The 27,958-nt window shown below is 41.4% G+C and overlaps 1 protein-coding gene across 3 annotated transcripts in view; it reads left to right on the plus strand.

Moving 5' to 3' along the window:
- The window catches only part of LOC134540767 (uncharacterized), a 119,606-nt gene that overhangs the window by 7,213 nt on the left and 84,435 nt on the right, over nt 1-27,958 (plus strand). For all 3 annotated transcript variants that reach the window (XR_010076500.1, XR_010076501.1, XM_063383680.1), the window contains 2 exons: nt 44-151; nt 14,619-14,767. Coding sequence is in view for 1 of the 3 variants with exons in the window: in XM_063383680.1 (XP_063239750.1) it covers nt 44-151; nt 14,619-14,767 (257 nt within the window). In the remaining 2 variants the exon portion in view is untranslated. The remainder of the gene's footprint in view (nt 1-43; nt 152-14,618; nt 14,768-27,958) is intronic.

A 27,958-nucleotide genomic window follows, 5' to 3' on the forward strand; every position in this document is an offset into this window, starting at 1 on the left:
TCTCTAATTATGATTGTTAGTTTATGTTTTTCCCCCTTATCAGGCGTTCGATGCAGTATTCTTTGCCGGGGCCAGCGCAGACGGCTACTACCTCGTGATCGCCACGGACAGAAGAAAACACGGCGTTGTCAATGCCATGGGCTACTTGGTGGTGAGACAATAAAACTATTATTTTATTTTTGAAAGCGATTTTTTTTTCAGCTGAATATTTGTAGTTATTTCACATTTCTCCTCGTCACAAACGGTGTAGATATGTGTCCAGAAGTTCCATTGAAATTTACTAAACGAAATTTTATTTTTTAAGTGAATCTTTTTTGCCGAGGGGGTTACAATTTTCGAGCGTTACAAATTTCCGATTGTATGAGGGTAAATAGCTAGGTGTGAGGTGGTGAATAGTTAGGTATGTGGTGGGGAATAGTTAGATATGTGTTGGGGGAACAGATAGAGGAGACGGCATAGGGCGAGCTAGAAATGACGCAGCATACTTGAGCTACTGGGCGCTCTCTCACGCTCTCTCTCGCTGCGTTTATACTCTAGGGACAGACTTTCTGGAACCAACTTGGTTTAAGGAGGAGGGGGTGGGGGTGGTAAGAAGTGTCGCGACACCTTGGGCCGACCAAACTCCCGAAAAGTCAAGAAAGGCGGTGTTTATTCGCGCCACTACGCGCGGCGGCCTCGGGAAACCCGCAGAACTTCAAGGGTCATTGAGAATGGTCTGAGGCGGGAAAGTGCGGGGTGAGTGGAAGGTGGGTGAGGGGATAGCGAGGATCCTTGCAATCCGGCCAGGCACGCGGGGCATGATAAAAGCCCGCCGCACACGGTACAATATTCCTTGCAGTATTGCAAGCTAGGAGTCGTACTGGCTCTACTACTAGTTTCTTCACTCGAATTCAAACTGGATACTAGTAGCTGTACGAGCTGGGGTTTTGCGTAATAGACAGCGTCCTATTTTCGTTGCTTGGCGTGTTCCAATATTTAAGGAGTGGCCAATCAGAACTCACGAAAACAGCACGAGGGGTTGTTTACACTTTTAAGCGCGCATGTCGTGATAAACATGGACGGAAAGAAGTGGACTAGTGACCAACTCCTCGTTTTAATAAATGCATACAAAGAAGAGCCTTGTTTGTATGCAGTAAAAAATGTGAATTATCATAATAAAAATTTGTTGTGGAGAATATTCTCTTAACAAAACTAGTAAGGCAGCTAGAATCGTGTGCAGCAGAAACTTGTAGCGCACCTAGTGTTTCAGCTTGTAGCCTACACAGTACAGAAACCAGTAAGCATTCTAGTAAGCAAACTAGTAGAAAATGTTGTACCGTGTGCGGTGGGCTTAAGTCAGTGGACGGCGCGTGACGTCAGTGGACATGCGGGGCCGCCAGCCATCTCCGAACCCGGCGCGCGTCGTGGTACTTACTGTCTACGTTCGTAACACATATGGTTGTGTTAAAGTTTTAATTAAAATAACCGACAAAAGTACAAAATTATATAACGAAAATAATTTTAGAAAATATCAATTTAAGCCATTTATAAGCCTTTTTTAAAATGTCATTTGTTCAATAACAAGGGTGTGGCCTCAGTAGGTACTACGTGATTGGGCAACCACTTAATTATTGTTTACAACTTACCCAGGGCCTTCAAGGGCGCGTGAAGAGCAATGCAAGTAGTTGGAAATGGGGGGTTCAAGCACAGGCGCAGGAGCCAGGAGCCCGCCATCTTGGATGACGTCATCGGTGGCCATCTTGGATGACGTCATCGGCGGCCATCTTGGATGACGTCATCATGACCTTTGACCTTGACCTTGTCAATCTATGCTAATCTATGCTAATCTATGCCAATCTATGCCAATCCGTATGCTAATCTATGCTAATCCATGCCAATCTACGCTAATCTATGCTAATCCATGCTAATCTGTATGCCAATCCATGCTAATCCATCCGCCATTTTGTATTTCTAGAAATTTCCACCAACTTCGAATCATGACGTCACCGTTGCACTTTGTGTCACGGGCGCCATCTTGGATTTGAATTTTTTTTTTCGAACTTTAAAATTCGATGTAAACATCAACCGCCATCTTGTTTTCGTCTGCTGGTGGCCGCCATATTGTTTCGTCTGCTGCAGGCCGCCATCTTGTTTCCGTCTGCTGGAGGCAGCCATCTTGCGACGTCATATAGTTCTGTTGGTCGCCACCAGATAGCAGCAGGGATTATTTTATTTTTTTTCTTTAACTAAAATAATTTCAGTGCCGAGGCTGGGATTCGATCCATGGGACGTGAAAACGTCCGGGATGTCGTGGTTACGAGGCGGACACCTTGACCACTAGACCACGAGACCAATTGGGATATGGTGGAATAAATAATCTATATATGCCACGTACTGACGTCAAGTTTTATGATAAAAGGGGGGAGGGTGTCTTTGCCTTCCCAAATGCATGAAATTCAAATTATTATTATACCATCGCCATCTTTAATTCCAGCACAGACTACCAGATGGCGCCAAATTCAAAAATTAGTTGCCAGAGGCGCCGCCATCTTGGTTCTCAAGTTGGCTGGTAGATGTCGCTAGTATCGCGCGCCAAATTCAAAAATTAGTTGCCAGAGGCGCCGCCATCTTGGTTCTCAAGTTGGCTGGTAGATGTCGCTAGTATCGCGCGCCAAATTCAAAAATTAGTTGCCAGAGGCGCCGCCATCTTGGTTCTCAAGTTGGCTGGTAGATGGCGCCACCGTCGCCATATTTTAGTTCATACAATCGATACCAGATGACGCCACCATCGCCATCTTTAGTTCCTAGTGTTGCTACCAGAGTGTGCCACCATCGCCATCTTTAATTCTTAAAGTTACCGCCGGAGCGCGCCACCATCGCCATCTTTAATTCATAAAGTCGCTACCGGATGGCACCACTGTCGGCCATCTTTAATTCAAGGTATTGTCGCCGGATGGTGCCAAGTTTGAATTTAAAAACCTACAAGTGTTATGCAATGTGTAACCAGTCGAGATAAGTTTGGAACCTGTAGCCATATTATTATTATTATTTATTAATGTATGTTTATTAAATATGATAGAGTATTTATAAAATATTGGTGTTGTGTAGAGTCTCTCTCTCTTCTTCTCGTAGTGGCAGACAGTTGTAGCAATTGTAGTCAGTTTGGAACCACTATACTACATCTCGACACTACTTAGAAATTATGCCTCCACTATTTTACCCGGACTTGGCACCGGGCAAGCATGGAACCAGAGGAGTAATGCAAGGGAATGGCTTTTCATTTGTTTGTAACAAACAAACCATCCATCCGATTACATTATCCCAAGTGCCATGCCTGGCTGTGTTACCCCCCCCACGAAGCTGAAAAATGAAAACAATTCCCATAAGAACACAAGGGGAGGGTAAATATGTGCAAACATTGAGGGAAAAATAACCATCGCTGAAACATACTTCCCAGCATTAATTACAACAACAAAAGATGACAGCAAAGAGGACGGGGAAGAGAAGGCCTAAATAAAAAATGTATAAATACATGTGATAAGCCTCCATTACCCAACGTAGCCATGGGGTAGCGTATGTATACCATCATCCTGGATAACTCTTTTGTTATCTGTCCAAGTAAGTGCTAGTTTGTTGGTGCACTCGGAATAGATATCATGGTGGTAGGAGCGTATAGATCGCACTTTTACACGCAATGTAGACTCCTGGTGTAGTGTACGCAGGTAGTCCTCAAAAGTGATTCGGTTTTTAATCACAGACCTTTGCACACCTTTGGCCTTCTTGGTTACAATGTCACTGCACTTTAGGGCGTACAGCTTAGCCCTCAAGCCGATAAATTCTGTCATGGGTCGGCCACAGCACTCATCTTTGAATTTCCCGATTACTTTAGAATTGGTCGCAGAGTGCAGGACATGGTTGGTAGGGTAACCACTCATGTCAAAGTGGTCTAACAGTGCATGGTCAGACTGCAAATCAGAGTAGAAATCATGAGTATCAATCTGATAAATAAAGCTGTCTGTATCCATGTAGGCTAGCTCAAGCCTATCATTATACCTGGGTTTCATCACATCATAATGGAAGTGGTACATCAAAGTCTTGGAGAGGTCAAGAACGGCAAATCCAACATATATTGGCTTGTCGAACATTATTTTCTCGTGCTGAAGGTGCACCAGTGCCAGACTCTGATCATAGACTGTGTAGTCCTTGAAGGTGGGGCGAGCCACAAGCTTGCGGAGGCGCTCTTCACAGCACACCAGCTCCATTGCTTGCCTCTTACGTTTCGCCTCCATCAATTTCCCAAAAGTAGCATTATTAGCTAGTTTGAAAAAGTCTTTCTCAAAGTCGTTCTGTGCGGCTTGTCGTTTTCCAGTGTTCAATGCTATGTATGGCTGCAACCATGCTGACTGACGAAAATGTAGGAGTCTATGGATATGAGTTAGGCGGAGACCGTGGGAAATTGCTTGTTTGAGGTTAATGTAATGGATAACGTAGTGGGATTTGTTGGAGAGAGTGGTGAGAAGTTTAGATTGGGTAGAATTGGGAGGACACTCATTCCTAGGAAGGAAGGGTAGATCCCGGTGGGACGGATGTAATTCTACTGGATACTCGACGTCACACTCCACAATGTAGCCAATATCACTATCATCAGGTATGCTGGTAAAATCAATGTTCGTATCATTGCTCCACTGAAAGTCACTGTGTGGTAGAGGGCAAGACATGGCCCAACCGTACAAATTGTTGGCATCTAGGTATGCAAGAGACGATGAAGGTTTGGTGGGGTTGTGTGTCTCAGGTGCATAGGCATTGTTTGCCACGCAGTGCCTTTTCATGCACTGTGCCACCCCACCTCGGATGCCTGACTCAACAAATAAATGCATGTCATAATCTGTGAGCAGGTCCAACCGAACTTGGGTAGTCTTGAGCATGGCATCAAAAGTAATATTTTAACAGTTTTGTCTCTTGGGTTATACGATACAAGTCTATCATGTAGTATAATCGCAAAGGCTTGAGTTAAAGCAGGGATGTTCCTTGAAGTTGTAACTTCAATTTTGCAATCTATTACATTTGAAGCAATCCTTTCATCCTGGCGAGATACATCAAACATAAACAGAGTTGCTCTGTCTTTGAAACTTTGAGGAGTCAAAAGCGGTGCACATTGCCGTCCATAGAAACTCGACTGGAAGTTTGCATACATATTATATGCAAGTAAGTAATATCCATTAGTGAAATTGTTTTCTAAATCAATGTAGGGGTAGCTTTCTGAGTTGAGGTATACTTTGATATTCTTTACGTCGCAGTGATCAAATCTCGATTTATCAGCATTAATGGTGTTATGTCTAGCAGTTTGAAATGCTACGATTATATACCGTGGCTTCTCTGTGGAAAAACTCGATTTCACATTCCAAGAAATTGTTTGAGCATGTGGTAAACTAGGATATGATTCTATGCTCCACGATCTAAAAGCTAGGTCGATATTTTTTCCCTTCTCCACCAGTCGAAGAAGCCGTGTTCTTTGGGATGGTGAAACAGTGATCTGTGGAACAAGCCATTCGAAGCTATTTAGAGTTAATGACACTTGTTGTGGTTGGACACTTACATCTACAATGGCATTAGTAAATGTATTTGCCAATACTATCACTAGCTCTTGCTTTGCATTTATGATAATATGCTTATAGTCTTCTGCGAATCCGAGCAGATGGTTTAGTGGCACACAAATCTCAAACTGTCCAGCTGCAGTAACAGGAAGGCTGTAGTTCTCTTCGAGACTCCACCCTGACATTTCACTAAGTCCATTTTCATCACTTGTGCGTGACAAGTAGTTTTTCACGGTAGATACAGTCCACACATCTCGACACTCATCAATCTGAACACCATTCAGCTCATATGCTATCCGACTCATCATATGCATTATTCCATTGTTTATAATTTTTGCATTATCCGGTGCTGTACCATCTGCCTTGGTGAAAGTGCCACGTATGCGTAGAATGCTCTTGGAGATTAGAGTGTAGATATCAGCATTTTGTATTGAAATTCTTACCTCAGAGCTTGCTTCATAGGGACCATGTAGGAATGGCCTATAAGAATGGTATTCACTTTTGGTAATGTCATCATCGTATTGTATCGGCTGTTCAATTTCTAAAATACTATCGGCCATTTTGATTAACTTTATACCCCAAATTCTTAAGTAAGCGTACGTTTACACGTGTTAGTCGCTTGAGGTCTCGTGATCCACTGACTCTAGGTTTCGTCACTCCCCTACCTTTATACAGATTAAAGTATTTCACGCCCATATTTCCTCAGATGTAGACGTAAAGTGATTTGTTCGTTTCGAAAGTTAATTAGGTAACCGTCCTGGTCAACAACCCGCACAATCAGTTCCTGTATTCTCTTGACGGTGACTGGAGTATAAATGAGACTTTTTGGTAGTTCCGTTATTTTATATCCGGGTGGTACAAGTGGAGCAAACTCATGTAGCGTGCTGTTTACCTTTCCGTTGAGAAAACTGTTGCCGACGATATTGGTTGTAATACGTATGACGTTCACTGGAAGGATATTCACAGCCAGTGTTGATTCATGTACTATTCCTTCCTTGTAGATTCCAGCTTCAAAGCCAAGCATGCTTCGTAGAGTATCATTTGCACGAAAATCTATTGCTGCATCACTATACATTGCACACTGTAGTGTGTTGGGGTTGCCTCTTAGTGTGAAGATGATGTTAGCTGGTAGCTTTTGTTTCACATACATCTCAATGTCCGCAATTTCATAACTGCCTGTTGGTAGAATCAGCTCGTGGGACTGCTCTTCACCCTTTAAGATATAACGAAAATAATGGTTTGTTTCATGTACATTAGGAATGCTATTATAGCTGTGAAAGTCGACAAGAGCCATTTCCCACTCTCCACCACTAAGTTCCAATGGAGGAAAGTGTGTGGAACATAGTTCCGAACTGTTTCCCGTTAGTATTAACGTAATCGACATTTCAGGTTATACGATTACGTCTCTCTATGTGGTGCCACTTTCCCTCGTTTTTGAACTGTGAGCCTAAACTCTCACTTGTGTTTCTTATATACAGAGAGCAGAAACTGTATGCATAAATGACCACAGTTCCATGAGTTCATTCTCTGCTGCCTAGTATAGTTGTAGATTATATTTGATGGATTCAAATATTGTCTTAGTTCCAGGGGTGGAGGTAAATCTCCAAAACTATCGTAATATGTAACATTCAGACCCTTCTTGCTAAAGGAAACCCAATGACTTCCAGGGCCTTCAGAGGAATCTAAATTAATAATAGCACATTCGTTATGCCATGGTTTTCTTGGTAGGTTGTTCCTCATAAACACATCTCTAAAGTAGGGAATTTTTAATTTTTTTATTGCTATCTTTAAGTCTACATTGGTAAGAGGTCGTTTCGGTAAGTTATTTATTATTGTTTCTTGTTTCCCTTCTTCTTGCTTCTTGGTTTCTGCCTTCCTCCTCCTCCCATCACTGGGTAAGGTTGCAAGAAGAGGCCGGACCCGTTTTTTGAAATGTGTGCTAGTGCCTGCATTTTAGCATTATGCTGAGCATTTTGACTTAGCAATTTCACCTGGTTCTTAGCAGTGTTAACAGATTTGGCTATGCCTGCAGCTCCACCAATCAAACTACCTAGCGCAGCCAATGCTGGGAAAATAAAGGGCAACAGTCCACCCTTCTTTATGGGTGCTTTCCTATTCTGTTTTTTCTTCATAGGTTTGTGTCTTATGCCCGATCCAAGTTTACGTTTAACACACATGATTTTATTTACACCCCAAGCCGCAACTTTCTCCCCGAATTTCGTCCCTGAATTCTTTGCAATTTGCGCAGCTGTGTCTGCTAATATACCATCTGCTATGTGTCTGTCACTTAGATTATTGCTTTGCGAATAGCTAATATCATGCTGCTTGCATGCTTTGTCTAGAGAATTTATGCCCGAGTCACCACGTGCTAGTCGTTTCGATAATTTCGTCCCTGGACCACAGTATTGATATCCTGGCAGGTGTAGTTCAATTGGTAGCTTGTTAATAACAGAATTTATTAACCCTCCACCTTTCTGTACCTTCCTTCTTGCTCGAGTCATAACAACGAACTGATAGTATTCTTTATAAGTATGCCTGTTTTATAGGTTTACACTCAGTGTCATGGAGCTCGTAGCACAGAGCGAGTCGTTACCAGTATGCATCACTAATGATGATGAAGTAGATGCTTGTGATTCGCGACATGGGTCTTTATTACCCTCAACTGTTCGATGCATAATCGCAGGCCCATCCAACTGCGGAAAAACGTGTGTACTACTGAGTTTACTAGAGGAACCAAACGGTCTTCGGTTCGAAAACGTGTACCTATACTCGAAATCACTACAACAGCCAAAGTACTTGCGCTTAGCCAATGTTCTACGCTCGGTGGAAGGAGTGGAGTATTTTCCATTTAACGATAATACCAATGTGGTGCCCCCTGACGAAGCGAAGCCTAATTCGGTGATTATTTTCGACGATGTTGCGTGCGAGAAGCAAGGCATAATTAAAGAGTACTTTTCCATGGGCAGACATGCCAAGGTAGACTGCATATACCTGTGTCAGACATATAGCTGTATACCCAAACATTTGCTCCGCGATAACGCGAATTTTATAGTACTTTTCCGCATGGACGAACTTAATTTACGTCACGCTTATGATGATCATGTAAACACAGACATGGCATTTAATATTTTTAAAGATATGTGCTCATTATGCTGGAAACATGAGCATGGGTTTCTGGTGATTGTAAAGGACAGTCCCCTACTTAAAGGACGATATCGTTGCGGTTTCGACCACTTCATAGTTGTGCATCATTGAAGAATGAACAATAGCGTCTCCAAGTTTGGTGGTGGGAGTCTTAAACGTCAGTATGAGTCGTGTTTGATTCCTACATATGATGGACAATGCAGTGCGGATGGTAAACGTTTGAAACGCGTGGCTACACCTAAAGATCCTGATGATGCTGTTAATAAAAACTATGTTGACGGTATTTCCGGATTGATTACTCATGCCTTAAGAACCATTTCGGATGAGTTGAAGCAATGGTTTACTGGACTCAATAGCTCACTCACTAACATGAGAAGTGTACAATTAGAGCTTACCAACTACTTGCATACTATGGAAACGAATAAGCAGCACTCTGTGGATCAACTTAATAAAAATCTTTCTGAAATGCTAATAAAATTAAGTGACATGTTTACTTCGGTGTTGGAAAATAAGCTCTTTTCATTTGAAGGAAAGTTGCGTGAATCGATTTTGACTAGTGTTAAAGATGTGCTAACATCAAACTTAACAGATGCTTTCCAGACAATAAGTGTAAGTAGCATAGATAACACTCAGCGGTTTACACAAATGGCTCGCACTGTCGATAGCATGAAGAATGATATACATAAATTACTTTCTCTCATCAATACAGGTTCGAAGCCTGCTGCTCCTAAACCAATAGCTCTACCGAAGCCTGCGACTCCTAAACCAATAGCTCCCCGTACTAAGCCTAAGACATCGTAGGATGTAAAGCTGGGTACACAAGTGCGATTGCCCTCACTTTTATCGGTTCGGGTTTAGAGCTATATAAGACTTCAGTTATCTCGTTTGTCTTCAGTTATGTCGCTCGAGGCAGATAAGCTAGACCACGTCATTAAGAATGTACGTGCTAAATATTTATTAGCAAAACGAGCTCGCCTAGAGCGTAATGAAATCAATGAAGCTATTTTTCAACCAATTACTTCCCGACTTGAAAAGGTAGCACCTGTGCCCATTGTGAAACAAGAACCCTTACAATCTACTTTTAAAAACCCTCAACCTAAGGCTACATCTAGTAGCAGCGATGATGATTTACCACTGAATCTATGGTATAGGAAACATCAGAATTCTGAATCTACTACATCAGATGAATCCAATACCGATGAAGCACAAACATATCTAAGTAATTTTAACCCTAGAGTAAATGATGTCATATATGGAGTATATCGTCGCAAAAACAGATGGTTTATAGGAAATTCAGAAATATTCTTTCTCCCCAAAAGTGAGGTACGTGCGAATGATGAAGTTTTTCGGGCTGCACCTGGCTTATACGAACTACTATTCACACGAGATCCATCTGTATACTCCGACATGGCCTTAAAACAGTATAGACATTTACTTGAAATCACGAATGGATATTTTAAAAATAATAATGCTTTGACTGGACAGTATAAGACATTGGAACATCCAAAATTCGGCATTATATACCACATGTTTGGAGGTATCGGGTCGCAGTGGAAAGGTAGTGGACTAGTGCAAAAAACTTTTGATTTGAAGCGCAAAAGAGACTATATTTACTGGGATGATCCAAACGAGTTAGTTTCTCGACTTCGCTTGTTACTGGCTTCACAATCAGCCGGACATAGTGGTCACGATAACGAAATACTCTCTATTCTGGAAGAACTGCGTGAAGCAGGTTACATATCATGAGTAAAGCTGGGATTGCCCGAGAGCTTCATGCTCCTGCAAGACGGAACTACAAACGTCGTAAGGTTATAGTGTATGGTCTTAATGATTTATTTCAGGCAGACCTTGTTGAGATGATTCCATATTCACGAATAAACAAGGGCTTCAAGTACATGCTAACAGTCATCGATGTGTATAGCAAGTTTGCCTGGGCCAGACCTGTACAATCGAAGAATGCAGCCGATGTAACCAAGGCTATGGCAGACATTCTGCGTGATGGGCGCATACCGTCACACCTACAGACAGATCTTGGCAAGGAATTTTACAATGCAGCCTTCAAGGCTTTGATGAAAAAGCATGGTATCAATCACTACTCCACATTTAGTAATGTTAAAGCTTCTGTAGTAGAAAGGTTTAACAGAACATTGCGCACCAAGATGTGGCGTCAGTTCACAGTTAATGGTAATTACAAATGGTTGGATCTTTTGTCGAAACTTATAAGTGAATATAATTCCACAGTGCATTCTACCACGAAAATGAAGCCTAAAGATGTAAAGGATGATCGTCTGCTTGGGACTGTATTCACCAACACGAAGAAGAAAGATACACGCAAGCATAAAGCTAATGTTGGTGACATTGTGAGAATCTCCAAGCAGAAAGGTGTCTTTGAGAAAGGTTTCACAGCGAATTGGAGTTCTGAACTTTTCCGTGTGACACATGTTCATGAATCGGAACCCAGGACCTACTACCTCGAAGACTTGGACCACAAGCCTATTCGTGGTGGCTTCTATGCTGAAGAGATCCAGCCTACGATGTATCCGGACACATATTTGGTGGAAAAAGTTCTCAAACGAAGAAATGGCCGGTCTTTTGTGAAATGGTGGGGTTTCCCGTCTCAGTTTAATTCGTGGGTAGCAGATACAGAAATCGAGAAGCGCTAAAGGTGAATAACACCTCACTTACATTTTTTTTTTTCAAGTACTAGTCATGATTATTGTTTATACATACATTACAACATTTAAAGTATGATTATCGCACAGGAATTATCTCATGTCATTTATGAAGTTGGGTAGTCTAAATATATATTTGGCTATTCAATTGTTCTAGCTCCTGTAGCATACGCCTGTTTTGTCTGCTGCGGGAGTGACGTCTGTGCTCGGGAAGAGGCTTTCATAGCAGCGCGTGTTCGGGCAGGAGGAAACACGCAGAGCCACTCAGGGTGTTTGTGCCGTCAACCATAGGCTACGTCATGTTTTTGGAATGTGTTGTGCAGGATATTTCGAGCGAGTTCTGGGGTCTCACAGCATCGCTCCACTAAAGTGGTAGTCCAAACTTTTAAAGACTTATGGAAACCGCCTGGATAAATGTATAAAACTGTATGGCAAATTCCATTGCGCTCATTGTAATGTTCAGCTACTTAAATTCTGGCTATTCGACCACCCATACTACTATGTATAATTGGGTCTCGAGTTAATGTTGCCTTTGTCACTATGATGTGTAGTGTGTGAATATTATGTGATTTTATTACTCGTTATTTACTTCTTTTAAATCATCGATTGTTCTTAACCCTTGCTGTTTGTAATAAGATTTAAATAAATATGTGTTTAACATTTACGTTGTTTGCTTTAATTTCAAAACATTTAATTGCCGCTATTATTGAATTGTAACTATAAGTTATTAGTCTCCTCAGCTAGAGTGATTGCTTTAATACATAAATTCTAACACTACCTTCGAGATGTCTTCCGCCACTACGAGAAGAGAGAGAGACTCTACACAACACCAATATTTTATAAATACTCTATCATATTTAATAAACATACATTAATAAATAATAATAATAATATGGCTACAGGTTCCAAACTTATCTCGACTGGTTACACATTGCATAACACTTGTAGGTTTTTAAATTCAAACTTGGCACCATCCGGCGACAATACCTTGAATTAAAGATGGCCGACAGTGGTGCCATCCGGTAGCGACTTTATGAATTAAAGATGGCGATGGTGGCGCGCTCCGGCGGTAACTTTAGGAATTAAAGATGGCGACGGTGGCACACTCTGGTAGCAACACTAGGAACTAAAGATGGCGATGGTGGCGTCATCTGGTATCGATTGTATGAACTAAAATATGGCGACGGTGGCGCCATCTACCAGCCAACTTGAGAACCAAGATGGCGACGCCTCTGGCAACTAATTTTTGAATTTGGTGCGCGATACTAGCGACATCTACCAGCCAACTTGAGAACCAAGATGGCGGCGCCTCTGGTAACTAATTTTTGAATTTGGTCGCGATACTAGCGACATCTACCAGCCAACTTGAGAACCAAGATGGCGGCATGCGACACCTGCCTGCCAACTCCCTAACTAATATTTGAATTTGGCGCCATCTGGTAGTCTGTGCTGGAATTAAAGATGGCGATGGTATAATAATAATTTGAATTTCATGCATTTGGGAAGGCAAAGACACCCTCCCCCCTTTTATCATAAAACTTGACGTCAGTACGTGGCATATATAGATTATTTATTCCACCATATCCCAATTGGTCTCGTGGTCTAGTGGTCAAGGTGTCCGCCTCGTAACCACGACATCCTGGACGTTTTCACGTCCCATGGATCGAATCCCAGCCTCGTCACTGAAATTATTTTAGTTAAAGAAAAAAAATAAAATAATCCCTGCTGCTATCTGGTGGCGACCAACAGAACTATATGACGTCGCAAGATGGCTGCCTCCAGCAGACGGAAACAAGATGGCGGCCTGCAGCAGACGAAACAAGATGGCGGCCACCAGCAGACGAAAACAAGATGGTGGCCACCAGCAGACGAAAACAAGATGGCGGTTGATGTTTACATCGAATTTCAAAGTTCGAAAAAAAAAATTCACATCAAAGATGGCGCCCGTGACACAAAGTGCAACGGTGACGTCATGATTCGAAGTTGGTGGAAATTTCTAGAAATACAAAATGGCGGATGGATTAGCATGGATTGGCATACAGATTAGCATGGATTAGCATAGATTAGCGTAGATTGGCATGGATTAGCATAGATTAGCATACGGATTGGCATAGATTGGCATAGATTAGCATAGATTAGCATAGATTGACAAGGTCAAGGTCAAAGGTCATGATGACGTCATCCAAGATGGCCGCCGATGACGTCATCCAAGATGGCCGCCGATGACGTCATCCAAGATGGCGGGCTCCTGGCTCCTGCGCCTGTGCTTGAACCCCCCATTTCCAACTACTAATGCAGTCACGAACAAAAATGCGAAGCACATCACTGTTGGAAATAAAAGTAGATGTAGGACTTTACAACAAATAATTCGCCTGAATTCGTTATTTCGTACTACTGAATTTTTGAAGAAACCTCGCCGTATTCTGAATTCCCGAGTTGTCTGTTCCGATTCTAAACAAAATGTGGAGGATAGTGTTTTCACTGTAGACTTTACTAGTTTTAAATTTTTTTTATCCAAACAATTACATTCTCTTGAATTCGTGATCCCTGGATCTCTTCGTAAATTGGGCATGGCCTACACAAGGGTGGGCCTGGGTGGACCCCTGGTTCCAGGGCCCGGGCCCAGTCCTGTTTATTTTGTAATGTTTAACCATTACAATTCAGCAATTTAACAATTGAGAATGAATTGGCCACGAATCTTGACTTTTCCGGTACAGTTTATGATTTTAGGCCGAAGAAAGCTCGAAAAACTGCCATTAAGTTATGTATTATTATTTTGTAGCCAGTGTCTACGCTTTACATAGATCATAATTTTATTTTTATGTAACTATTTTCATTTTTATCTAAGTGTGTGAAATAAATATACATACTCGCTGTAGTCATTTTAAACTAAAATAATTTTATAAATAAAGCTTAGTCTGTACTTATAAAGTAGTAACCATTATTATACCCTGTATTTTCAGGTTATATAACATTCTAGAAAGAGTGTAGATAATAAAAAACAATGCAATTATAATGTAGCACGTGACTGGAAAATTGTGTGTGGGGGGTGGGGGAGGGGGGTCTCCGATCCTGGGTACAGAGCCCTTAATCGAATGTGGGGGTCATGAAATTTGGTGTGAAAATTTTTTAACTGTGTGTGTGTGTTTGTGTCTGTTCTCCGCTTTGCTAAGAAAGGAAGCGTGGTGTCTGTTTTTCCCCCCTGGTGTCCGTGTGGAGGCGAGTCCAGACGCCGGACAGAGGCCTGCTCTGCAGCAGCAAGCTGCCGGACACCGTGCTGTTCGGGGCGCGCGAGGGGCAGTTCGGGGCCGAGGGCTTCCTGGCGACCCCGGTGCAGCCCATGAGGACGTGGAGGGTCGCGTACCACGGCCACATGTGGTACGCTTTACATACACCTACACGCAGTCCAGCGAAGAGTTATTTGTGATATCAGATAACCAAATAACTGTTTCAGATCTAAAATACTCCTTGACACAGTCCAACGAAGAGTTCTTTGTCATTTCCGAACCGTATAACTGTCACAGATCTCAAATACACCTACACACAGTCCAGCCAAGAGTTCTTTGTCATTTCAGATAATTGTATAACTGTCACAGATCCAAAATACACTTATACACAGTTAAACGATGAGTTCTTTGTCATTTAAGATAAATGTATAACTGTCACCGATCCAAAATACACTTATTCACAGTCCAACGAAGAGTTCTTTGTCATTTCAGATAACCGCATAACTGTCACAGATCCAAAATACACCTACACACATTCCAACGAAGAGTTCTTTTTCATTGCAGATAACCGTATAACTGTCACAGATCTCAAATACACTTACACACAGTCCAACGAAGAGTTCTTTGTCATATCAGATAACCGTATAACTGTCACAGATCCAAAATATACTTACACACAGCCAACGAAGAGTTCTTTGTCATTTCAGATAACCGTATAACTGTCACAGATCCAAAATATACTTACACACAGTCCAACGAACAGTTCTTTGTCATTTCAGAAAATTGTATAACTGTCACAGATCTAAAATATACTTACACACAGCCAACGAAGAGTTCTTTGTCATTTCAGATAACCGTATAACTGTCACAGATCCAAAATATACTTACACACAGTCCAACGAACAGTTCTTTGTCATTTCAGAAAACTGTATAACTGTCACAGATCCAAAATATACTTACACACAGTCCAACGAAGAGTTATTTGTCATTTCCCATAACCGTATAACTGTCACAGATCTAAAATACACTTACACACAGCCCAACGAAGAGTTCTTTGTCATTTCAGATAACTGTATAACTGTCACAGATCTAAAATACACTCATACGCTCCAAGGAAGAGTTCTTTGTCATTTCAGATAACCGTTAACTGTATCAGATCTAAAATACACCTACACACAGTCCAACGAAGAGTTCTTTGTCATTTCTGATAACCGTATAAACCACGCCGTATTCAAACAAATAGCTATATTAACATTTTGAAAAACTAGTCTTATTTGGAAACTAAATAATTTATCATAGTGTTTGATGGATTTTTTTTTTGTTTTTTTAAACTATTCAAACATCAATAAATTTAACACACTTTAACACTCATCATATTATGAAATTGATTTACAATGACTTTTAAAATTTATATACACATTATAATGTCCACAGGCTTTCACGGCCATTGTCTGAAGTAGCTTAACTTCTGGGTTGTACCCATGTCCTTGGCGAATAAATCACCAACGTTTCGGTCGAATTTGCAGTCGCCATCATCAGTATGCAGTTACCTACTGCTCCCTGATGATGGCGACTGCAATTTCGACCGAAATGTCGGTGAATTATTCGCCAAGGGCGCGGTTACAGCTTAGAAGCCAAGCTGCTTATAGACACATAATCTGCATTTTACATATAAGAGTGTTGTGCATACAATATTCTCATTAACATTATTTGAGTTATTTTCCCCCATTCAATCTCTTTAATTGCTGTTTTTGTTGGTTGGTTATAAACAGGCTAAGCACAAACGCAGAAGACATATAATAGTTCTTGCAAGTAGTATTTACAAGTTTGAAGTTTTGCTGATATAACTAAGATTATTCTTGTGGATTGGTGCTCAAAGAAAGTGAAATTAGTATTACGTATTAGTATTAGTATTACTAATGTAACGGTGAATTTACCAAGATCCCTGGAATTATTTGCAACCATCCTTCATCGTAATTTTGAGGTGGAATTTTTTTACTTATCTTCTCCGGCATGTACTGATTTAATAATATCTATAAGTTAATTACAAGTGAGGTGAGTAGGAGTAGTAAGCCGTTACTGGACCAATGCAAACACAGAAATGTAAACATTGCCCCAGTAACAGCCTGGGCGCCGCCATCTTGTTTCATGGGGGCCGCCATCTTGTCACGTGGGCGTCGCCATTGTTGTTGACATTGGCTACCAGGGCGCGCCACCGTCGCAGCCACTGGGGGACGCCATATTTTTTCCGTCTGCTGGAGACCGCCATCTTAGTTCAGCCTTTAGTTACCGGAGCGCGCCACCGTCGCTCCGAAGGCGGGAATTGTATACAAAAAATCCTGGGTGCTAGGTGGATTCGATCCCGGGGACGCACCAACATCGTGGTTACAAGACGGATGCCTTGACCACTAGACCACGGGACCAGATGAAGTATGGGGAATTAAATAACGAACATATGCTTCCATGTCTTTAAATTTCGAAAAAATATGAAACCATACTAGCTATGTCTAAACCGTTAGCAAATACCGCAACCCCACCCCCCAGCGTATGCTTAAAACAAACACCACCATAATAGCTATGACTAAGTACCTGAGAGAAACATAACCTCAAAAAAGCGCCATAATTGCTATGTCTACCCCACTCCCACCACCAGTATGCTTTAAACAAACACCGCCATATTAGCTATGACTAAATACCTGGGAGAAACATAACCCCAAAAAGGCATCATACTAGCTACTATGTCTACCACACCCCCACCACCAGTATGCCTAAAAAAAACAAACACCGCCATACTAGCTATGACTAAAGAAACATAACCTCAAAAATCCCGCGCAGAGAGAGCGAGATGTTGTCCGCTGGAGCGTCACTCATAAACTGCGCAATTATAACCCCCCACATCATATTATAAGCATAATAAAGGCGCCATGCTGTATGCTTAAAACCCCCGCCATACTAGCTATGCCTAAACAGTCATATTTAAATTTCGAAAAGAAATAAATTGAAATAAAATATATGTCTATAAACCCCCACCCCAAGTATGCCTAAAACCCCCGCCATTATGCTTAACTGTCATGTTTTAAATTTCGAAAAGCAAACCGCCATATTGTTAAATTACAAAATATGCTAAAATCAATTACCACCATATTAGCTATGACTAAACCCCTCCAACCCCACTACAAGTATGCTTAATCGCAATGTTTAATTCTTAACAACCAAATTTCGAAAAAAAAAATGTTTAAATGATACAATCATTCTAGCTATGTCTATAAAACCCCACCCCTATATTAGCTATGACGAAAACCCTCCACTCCGAGTATGCTTAATCGCCATATTTATATTTCGAAAAGAAATAAAATACCGCTATATTTAAATTTAAAAAAATATGCGTAAAGGCCCCGCCATACTAGCTATGCCTATGCCACCATGATGTAAGCTTAAAACACACACACACACCAAGTATGTTTAAAAGAAACCCCCGCCATACTAGCTATGCCCAAACCGCCAAATTTAAATTTCCAACAGCCATATTTAAATTTGGAAAAGAAATAAAATACTGCCATGTTTAAATATAGAAAAGCAAACACCGCAACCCCACCACCCAGCGTATGTTTAAAACAAACACCACCATAATAGCTATGACGAAATACCTGAGAGAAACATAACCTCAAAAAAGCGCCATACTAGCCATGTCCACCCCACCCCCACCACCAGTATGCTTAAAACAAACACCACCATACTAGCTATGACTAAATACCCGGAGCAACATAACCTCAAAAACGGCACCATACTAACTATGTCTACCCCACTCCCACCACCAGTATGCGTAAAAGCCCCGCCATACCAGCTATGACTAAAGAAACATAACCTCAAAAATCCCGCGCAGAGAGAGCGAGATGTTGTCCGCTGGAGCGTCACTCATAAACTGCGCAATTATAACCCCCCACATCATATTATAAGCATAATAATGTCTTTAAAAAAATGCTTTAAGTAATAAGCATAATTAAATTATATAATATTAGGAAAACAGAAAATAAGCATAGTTAGGACCCCTGCAGTTAACACGTAGCGTTAAGTAATTAAAAATGAAATGTAGCTGCGGCACGATCGACATAAGTTACCGAGGTAATAAAAAAAATAGCAAATAAGCATATATAAAATAAAAACTCACCGGAACGCATCCCGCCCACCCCGGCGATATGTAACAAATAAAAACGCAGACAAAAAGATATACTAAAAAATAGTAACACCTATGTACGCCGTGTGGAGAGCAATCCGCACAACCGACAGCGTTTAACGATAAGTAAACCTATAAAATATATTACAAAGCGGGAGCGGCCCGCTCACGAATATGTTTTAGTGTTATAAGCATAGGTAAAACTTAAAAGTATGTAAAGAAAGTTAAGTATTAAGCATAGTTACTATTATTTTACGTCAAGTAAAAGATAAATATTATACAAACAATGTGTAGTAATCGGCTCTCGGCCAATGTGTTAAGCATTACTTTACGTCGAGTACAAACGCCGTGCTGAGAGCTCCGCTCGTGCGACCAGGAATGTATTAAGGGACCCCTGCAGTTAACACGAAGCGTTCAGTAATTAAAAAATAAAATGTAGCTGCGGCAATATCGTCAGAAACAAATTACGTACGTTACCGAGGTAATAAAAAAAATAAACTATCGGTGCCACCCCCACTCCTAGTATGCTTAAAACACCCACCCCCAAGTATGCCTAAAAGAAACCCCAACCATACTAGCTATGTCTAAATCATTTGGGCCATGCTTAAAAACCCCCGCCATACTAGCTAAGACTAAATGGAGTGCCACATACACACACCGCCATCTTTAATGTCACAGAGGAGAGCAAGAAACGTAACATAAAATATGCTTGAAGTAATAAGCATAGTTAAAGTTATAATATTGTAAATACATAAAAATAAGCATAGTTTAAAAACGTAGATCACCATTTAATAGTACTGTACCAGATAACATATGCCATAGCGATAGCATGAATAAGCATAGTATGGACCCCTGCAGTTAACACGTAGCGTTCAGTAATTAAAAAATAAAATGTAGCTGCGGCACAATCGTCAGAAACAAATTACGTATGTTACCGAGGTAATAAAAAAAATAGCAAATAAGCATACATAAAAAAACTCACCGGAACGCATCCCACCCATCCCGGCGACTTGTAACAAATAAATATAAATAAACGTTGTACAAACGACCGTGTAGGGGAGCTGTAAGCCTGTTCGCGCACCGCAAATAAGCATACATAAAGGAAGAACTCACCGGAATGCACCCAGTCCAACACGGCGACGTGTAATTAAAAATAAAAATGCAGACGAAAAGATATATTAAAAATAGTAACACCTATATACGCCGTGTGGAGAGCAACCCGCACAACCGACAGCGTTTAACGATAAGTAAATTTATAAAATATATTACAAAGCGGGTGCGCACGTCTGTACTCCGTAGACGCACTCCTCAAACTGTTGACAAATTCCTGGTGCGACGAAAGCCAGCGAGAAAAGAAAGTTATTTTTCGACCCTGGCCCGCCGCGTAATATAGGAGCTTGCAGCAGATTTCACGGAACACGCCTAAGCGTGGAACACAATTAAAAACGTACAGCCCAGTGATACATGAAACCGCCGAACGCATGTGACAAAAAAATTACCATAAATAACAAAAAAAAACATTTAAAACATAACAAAAACAATCAAAATGCACTCACAAATGCAATACAGCGCAATGCAGATAAAACCTCAGCAGTGAAAACTCCCATGAAATAATAAAATCGCTTATTGAGACAGCATGATGCAAAGAGTAAAAAGACATCCCTATACATAAAATAAAACAAACGCGTAAATAAAGATATGACGTAATAAAATAAACAATCGACAGCAAAAGCAAGAAAGGTTATAAAAATACTAATTCAGTAACACATTGATGAAATAAATAAGGACGGTCCCCCAAATACCACTAGGCTAAACACAACCCATAAGTAAATCACAATAAACCAAAACCAGAATTTTAAAAAAATCTATCTACGAGAACAATATTATAAAACTACCACACTCTCCAACACACCAAATGGCATGACCCGATAAATGACAACACAAATAAATATCAATAACCATAAATACCTACATAATCAAAATATGTTATTAAGCAACCGAAAAATACACCACAGCCCACATAAGACCTCGCGAACGAACGGCACAACACCAGAGACAAAACATGCTATTCCCATTTGTTAAAAAGACGCACATACGAGTCTTTAGTGCTAGCCCAGCTAGTATACATTCATTAATAAATAAAATTCGTTATAGTATTTGTGTAGGCAATAAATAGGAAGTACAAAGCGATATAGCCACAAGACGTTATTAAATATAGTAATAAAGTGTATGTATAGCCATTAAATAATATATATATGTAAGTAAAATGTGTTATACCCTAAACTAAATACCTGCAGGTTTATACAGTCAAACTTTGTAGGAATATAAACATAAGTCGTTTTAACGGTCTCTGTAATACATATGCTTATCATCAGCTCTGACTAATTTATCTTTCATATAAGTAAACTAGTTCCCGGCTATAAACATAGCATGTTATTCTAATAAACTATGTATCATTGCAAGTATAAAGACCCCAATATACCGCTAACTAATTTGAAATAGTCATACCATCATTATTAAATAATCATACAAAAAAAATATTAAGTGTTATCCATCCTTCCCTTTCGCTCATGACATAGAGTGTGGTGTTCTAAATATGGAGTGAAAGAATATTATATGAGTCATGTCGTAAATGCTTATAAGATTATTGTTCACTTCCCATCAAGGCTAGATAAAAAACAATCTCTATATATGGTAGATGAATAAACAGAGACCAACTATAGACTTCATACTAGTAAATAATAATTAAGGATATATCGGGGTAAATAAAAAAAATAACCTATATAAATACACCCAATAAGCATAGGAAGCTCTGGCGTTAATAACAAAACGTAAAATAAAAGGTTACTGGTTCAGGTAAGAATATATATTCTATTACTATGCATTCCATTAAGCATAAGAAGCACTATAATCCCATTCCGACGAAACCAGAATAGAACACACCGGTAATGTTTGTGAAAGAACACACGATGATATTCATATTAATAACCACTTAGCCAAAATCGTTTGCAGAATAACAGACATAGCAATTCAATGTCTCAAACACCACATCGCTTCGGCGATAGTCCATAAAACACAAAAATTATATCTGCCTTCCCCAAGAGACCGCCACAGTCACCTCGGCGAACCTCGTGAGGTCACCAGTAAGTAACTTTCACTTGCCGGAGGGCAGACGGTAATAACACACACGCAGCCGCCCCCGAAAACAAGCCTCCAACAAGAAAAAAATAATATATCAAAATATCTAAAACAACAAGGATGCCTTGCAAACTATTAATTACACCACCCATGAGTAGGGAGAGCGTGCCGACTCTGGAACATAGACGAGGGGGGAGCGGGGTAATCCGGGGATTATCCCATTTTTTATGGTTTTTTACGCATTTTTATGGTTTTTTATGTGCAAATCCAGTTTTTTATGCGCTAATCCAGTGGCTAATCCGGAGATCCGCAAATCCGCAAATTCGCAAATCCGCCATTTTGTATTTCTAGAAATTTCCACCAACTTCGAATCGTGACGTCATGATTCTGTGTCGTCTGCTGGAGGCCGCCACCTTGATTTCTTCTGGCCGCCATCTTGTTTCGTCTGCTGGAGGCCGCCACCTTGATTTCTTCTGGCCGCCATCTTGTTTCGTCTGCTGGAGGCCGCCATCTTGATTTTCCTGGTCGCCATCTTGTTTCGGCTGCTGGAGGCCGCCATCTTGTGTGACATCATATAGTTCTGTTGGTCGCCACCAGGTAGCAGCAGGTATTATTTTATTTTAACTAAAATATTTTCAGTGCCGAGGCTGGGATTCGATCCATGGGACGTGAAAACGTCCAGGATGTCGTGGTTACGAGGCGGACGCCTTGACCACTAGACCACGAGACCAATTGGAATATGGTGGAATAAATAATCTATATATGCTATGTACTGACGGCAAGTTTATGATAAATGGGGGGAGGGTGTTTTTGCCTTCCTTAATGCATACCTAAGGCGCCACATTTGAAATTAAAAATTATTATACAGCCGCCATCTTTAATTCCAGCACAGACTACCAGATGGCGCCAAATTCAAAAATTAGTTGCCAGAGGCGCCGCCATCTTGGTGCTCAAGTTGGCTGGTAGATGTCGCTAGTATCGCGCGCCAAATTCAAAAATTAGTTGTCAGAGGCGCCACCATCTTGGTTCTCAAGTTGGCTGGTAGATGTCGCTAGTATCGCGCGGCAAATTCAAAAATTAGTTGCCAGAGGCGCCGCCATCTTGATTCTAAAGTTGGCTACCAGAGTGTGCCACCATCGCCATCTTTATTTCATATTTCAGCTGCCAGGGCACAGCACCATTCGATAGATCGAATGCTAATCGATATATTTACTTTTATTTCATATTTCAGCTGCCAGGGCACAGCACCATTCGATAGATCGAATGCTAATCGATATAATTACTTTTATTTCATATTTCAGCTGCCAGGGCGCAGCACCATTCGATAGGTCGAATGCTAATCGATATATTTACTTTTATTTCATATTTCAGCTGCCAGGGCACAGCACCATTCGATAGATCGAATGCTAATCGATATATTTACTTTTATTTCATATTTCAGCTGCCAGGGCGCAGCACCATTCGATAGGTCGAATGCTAATCGATATATTTAGTAACAAGTGTTGCTACCAGAGGGCGCGATATTTAAATTTAAAAAATATTACAACCTTTAAACAATTCTCCGCCATATTGGATTCAACAGCCCCACCATCTTGGAAGCACATGATACACCCAAGGACTCGTTCCAATACATGCACAGAGTGCACCGAAAAGATTGTTCCCTTACATGCACAGAGTGCACCATATTGAATGATCATGATATGTGTTCCTTTATATGCATCAGAAGCAGGCATAAGAAATTTTTTCTTTTAGGCATACTTTAGTGTTAGCTTTCCTGTAATGCATTTAATAATAGTGTAAGCTCATTATTATTATTTAGTGATAGTGAATTTATAACTATGATGTGTAGTCTCATTCTCTTCATCTCGACGTGGCGGAAGATTCTCTGGAGTGTAAGCTGAAAAAAAAATAAATAAATAAAAACTTGTGTTTGAATTTATAGTGGTATGCTGCTTTCCACATCACCTTAGAGACTATGTCTCAGGAGGTACAGCATTAGATGCGTTAACTCCTTTTTTTTATACATGGCGAGTTTCCCCGAGAGGCCTATTTTCCATGTTTAACAAGGGCGCAAGCATTATGCTTCACCGTCACTCTCTCCGAAGCCGCTGTCCACTCCATCATCTGGCTCCACTTGCTCTTGAGCCTCCATTACAGCTTCAAAGCATGCTATAATACCGTTGTAAAGGTATGTTAGAAACTCGTATTCCTCTGGAAATGCAGCGAACAAATTGATCGCGGAGACCTCTAGATGGTGTACTATCGCATCTATATTCATGCCGATGCAAGCATGAAGCGCATATTCAATGCAATCGCGCATTTCCTCAAAAGCAGCCATGTTCATTATGGAATTGTCAGAGACAGAATGAAGACTATAGTTGACCTGGTCTTGACGGAAAGATGACATGCAACAAAGTTTAACCACATTAGCATTTAAAATCAGGATAGACTCAAATTTACTTTAAATTATTAAACAGACTAGCATTTAAAGAAAACTATCAGATTCACTATCTGAACCGTGTAAATAAGATGAGTGCAATCTCTACATGTTAAACATACCGATGGTTTTATCTCCACATGCGCAGTACAGTAGTGCATGAGTTCTGTCCAACATTCTTAATGTTTTATGGCTGAAGGGGGAGGCAATGAATCGAAGTTGGTTGCCATCTACCCAGTTGACCACTCCGAGCGGAGGAGGAGTTTGGAGTGCTGTTGTTTTCCTACAACTCGACTCGGAGCAGCAATGCTTATTGAGCGTACCAAGGTATGAGGATAGTACAAAAAAAATAAACTGGAAAATTATAAAAAAAAAAAAAAGTTAGAATCTCTTATTATGTGGGGAACTCAGGTTCAGGGATCTAGACGGTAATGTCCCCATGGAAGCGTGCTAATTCCATCATCGGAAATGCTCCGCTTGTCGTCACCTGATGACAACGCCACCTTAGTCACGCGTTCAGTACAAACAATATGATTTCGTGAACGAAAATGATATTGAGTCCCCCAAACCCGTGAATTTGTTTGCAAGCAATCCAGATATTGCTCAAAAAGTAGCGAGCTGAGTACACTGGCCTTCACACCCTTGGCTTTAAGCGTAAAAGCACCATCGTCCATCTTGTATGCATAAAGTTTGGGGCGAAGACCAACATACTCAGTAATGATGCGTCCAGCGGCTTCATCCTTCATGACACCAGTCATGCCGTGGTTGACTGATGGAAACCTTTGAGCATTATCTGGAGCATAATTCGAAGTGTCGAATCGAGAAGCCAAATCGGGGAGAATCGAAGAATACACATCGCGACACTCGATGTGGTACAGAAGAGAATCGGTATCTGAGTAAAGCAGGTGCAGAGATGGAAAGGGAAACTTAACCTGCATATAGTTATAGTGGAAATCATAGAGATGCAATTTGGATAAATCTAAGATGGCCACACCAGTGTAAAGGGGTTTGTTGAAGGTTACCGAACCTTTGGCTAACTCAATGAGGACCAGATTCTCATCGACGATCCGCCTTGCCTTAAATGACGGACGACCTATCAACTCTGCCGCACCATATATGGTATCGTACCGCGAAACCACACGTATGTCACGCTCCCTACGCGGCGACTGCAAAGATTTGCCAAAAACGGAATTATTCATTAATTTATAGAAGGATTTCTCAAATGGGTTCGCTGCCTGAGCACGGCAATTCAGATTATACCGTACGTACGACGCCATCCAGGATTTTTGTTCAAAGCGCAAAACACGATGAACATTGTCAAGAATGGCCCCGTACGTAAGGTAGTGCTGCAGTGTTTTTGCATGTAAAACATAGTTCTTTCGCGGTTCAAGTGTCAATAAGAGCTTTGACATATTGCCGTTCACCGGTACGCCATTCACGGGTGCAAGCGGCAGGTCTGATAGCCGGTCATGACATTCACGCGGAAAGGATAGATCCACCTCTATAAAACATGAGCAGTCACCATCGGTGTCCATGGTGCTAAAGTTCCAGTTTGCATATTCGAGTTCCTGCACCCACTGGAAGTTGCCCACCGGAAGCTTACCAAGCATCGTATGACCATAGAGAGAATTTACATCGAAATAACAGATGTAGGAAGATGGCAGGCTGGAGTCATAATCGCTCATGTAAACATTGTTAGCCTTCGCATAGCGCCGACTAACGTTGGTGATCCCACCCCGAACAGCATTCTCCAAGAAAAGATAGATATCTGGATCGGTGACTAATTCCAGACACACCTCAGACTTGCTCAACAAACCGTCCCACGCAAGTGATGGGGCCGTAATGTAGTGCGCCGGATCTAAGCCATAGGACTGGCAACAAACTGAACGGAAATTCTCGAACACGTCAGCCAACAAACACGTATCCACCTTCAAATACTGCAACGCGTAATCGTTCAAAGTCTTACAGCGGAAAACATTCCACGCAGATCTAGCGTGAGCATAGTCCCCGTCACTCACGTCAGTCCCACTAAGAGCATTATGAAATGCTTCCCTAGGGGGTAGTGAGGTCGTCTGCAGTTCTGCCATACTAGTGACGAAATCGTATGGGAACACACCTTTCCTACGAGCTAGATCAAACTGTGCGTCTTCTGGAAACTGGACACGAGTGAGGCTCAGCTGAGCAGGCGAGAGATTACCTGCCAGAGTATCCAGAGATGAAGTTAGGAAGTTAAGGGAGTCAATGAATCTTAAACGCACTGTTCGAGTACCTCCTCTCGCATCATTACCGGTAATCGGTATGTACTTTGTTATGCTCTTGTAACTTTCAAGAGACGTGCCTATAACCCTGACCTCCCCGGGGTTCTCCAAAATGGAGGAACCGTCAGGTTGTGCAATATGACGTGAGACTAATGGTCTCATCAAAAAGTGGGCATCATAATTCTGAAGATTGTGGAAAATAGCCACCAGTTGGTTCTTCTGCAGTCTAAATGCAATATTACACTTAGAATGCGCATAGCCACGAATCTCACCGGTCAGGTGGTCATGGTCCAACACTGACTTGTCACCTAGTGTCTTATTACATATATGGCAATGTGTCTGACTCGCCAACCGCGCAGCAACAGCAGGAGTCTGGGCTTTCATGGGAACGGTCTTAGCATAAATCGCGCACACCCACTTAGTCATATCAATCAAGGTAGAGACCATGTCGGCAACACAATTCTCCCCTTCAAAGTGCGCATATCTGGTAAGCGAAGCATCGTACGAACAAACTAATAAAATGCTACATGCATAAGGCACGTGCTCGTTCACCGTCGTGGTGCTGGAGGCATCGGTCTCCGGTAAACAGGTGGACATCGGTTTCAAGTAGGTCTCTGTATCGCAATAAGCGACAAAGCCCATACGTTCCTTCTTGGATACATTTGTGAACTCGAGCCATTTGGTCTCCTCAGTCGGGAATACTGACCGAACGGCCGTGTGTTGGCTGCACAAATCAGTGTGGGAGTTCAACTTGTCGCAGTATGGAAATACTGAAGACAGCGGTCGCAAACCCACTTTGTATGTTGATCACGCGAGAGTTGAGAAGAAAGCAAGCGGGACAAATTCTTAATAGTCACGAAATGGAGATGAGCGGGAGCACCAGACGCACGAATAGCCAAAATATTCACATGGCGATCACATCGCATAGAGGTAATGCAAATCGGCTGGATACTTGCATCAGTGGGTTTGTTAAAATCCTCGTCAATAATCGTTCCCTGATCACTCACGCAAGAATAAATGTTCACGGAAATATTATTGAGACTCTCAAAGATCTTAACCTGATTCAGTGTCATGGGGAACGTCATACCGGTCGTATCAAAAACCTCGAGAGGATTAGGATACGATCCAGTACGAGTAACCATCCCAGCCGCCGGCGTCACACCTGCCATAACGGCATACAGAAAGCACATCTCACGGTCAGTCTCGATGTTTACACAAGCTTTGCGGTTAGACAAAAATGCAGGCAACTTTGTATGCGCGGCCCCCACCGTGAATGGTCGGTATGCAGAGACATGCATGTCGAGATGTTTTACATGACTCAACATCCATCCAGAC

This window comes from Bacillus rossius, chromosome 17, assembly GCF_032445375.1.
Source record: "Bacillus rossius redtenbacheri isolate Brsri chromosome 17, Brsri_v3, whole genome shotgun sequence".
Lineage (NCBI taxonomy): Eukaryota > Metazoa > Arthropoda > Insecta > Phasmatodea > Bacillidae > Bacillus > Bacillus rossius.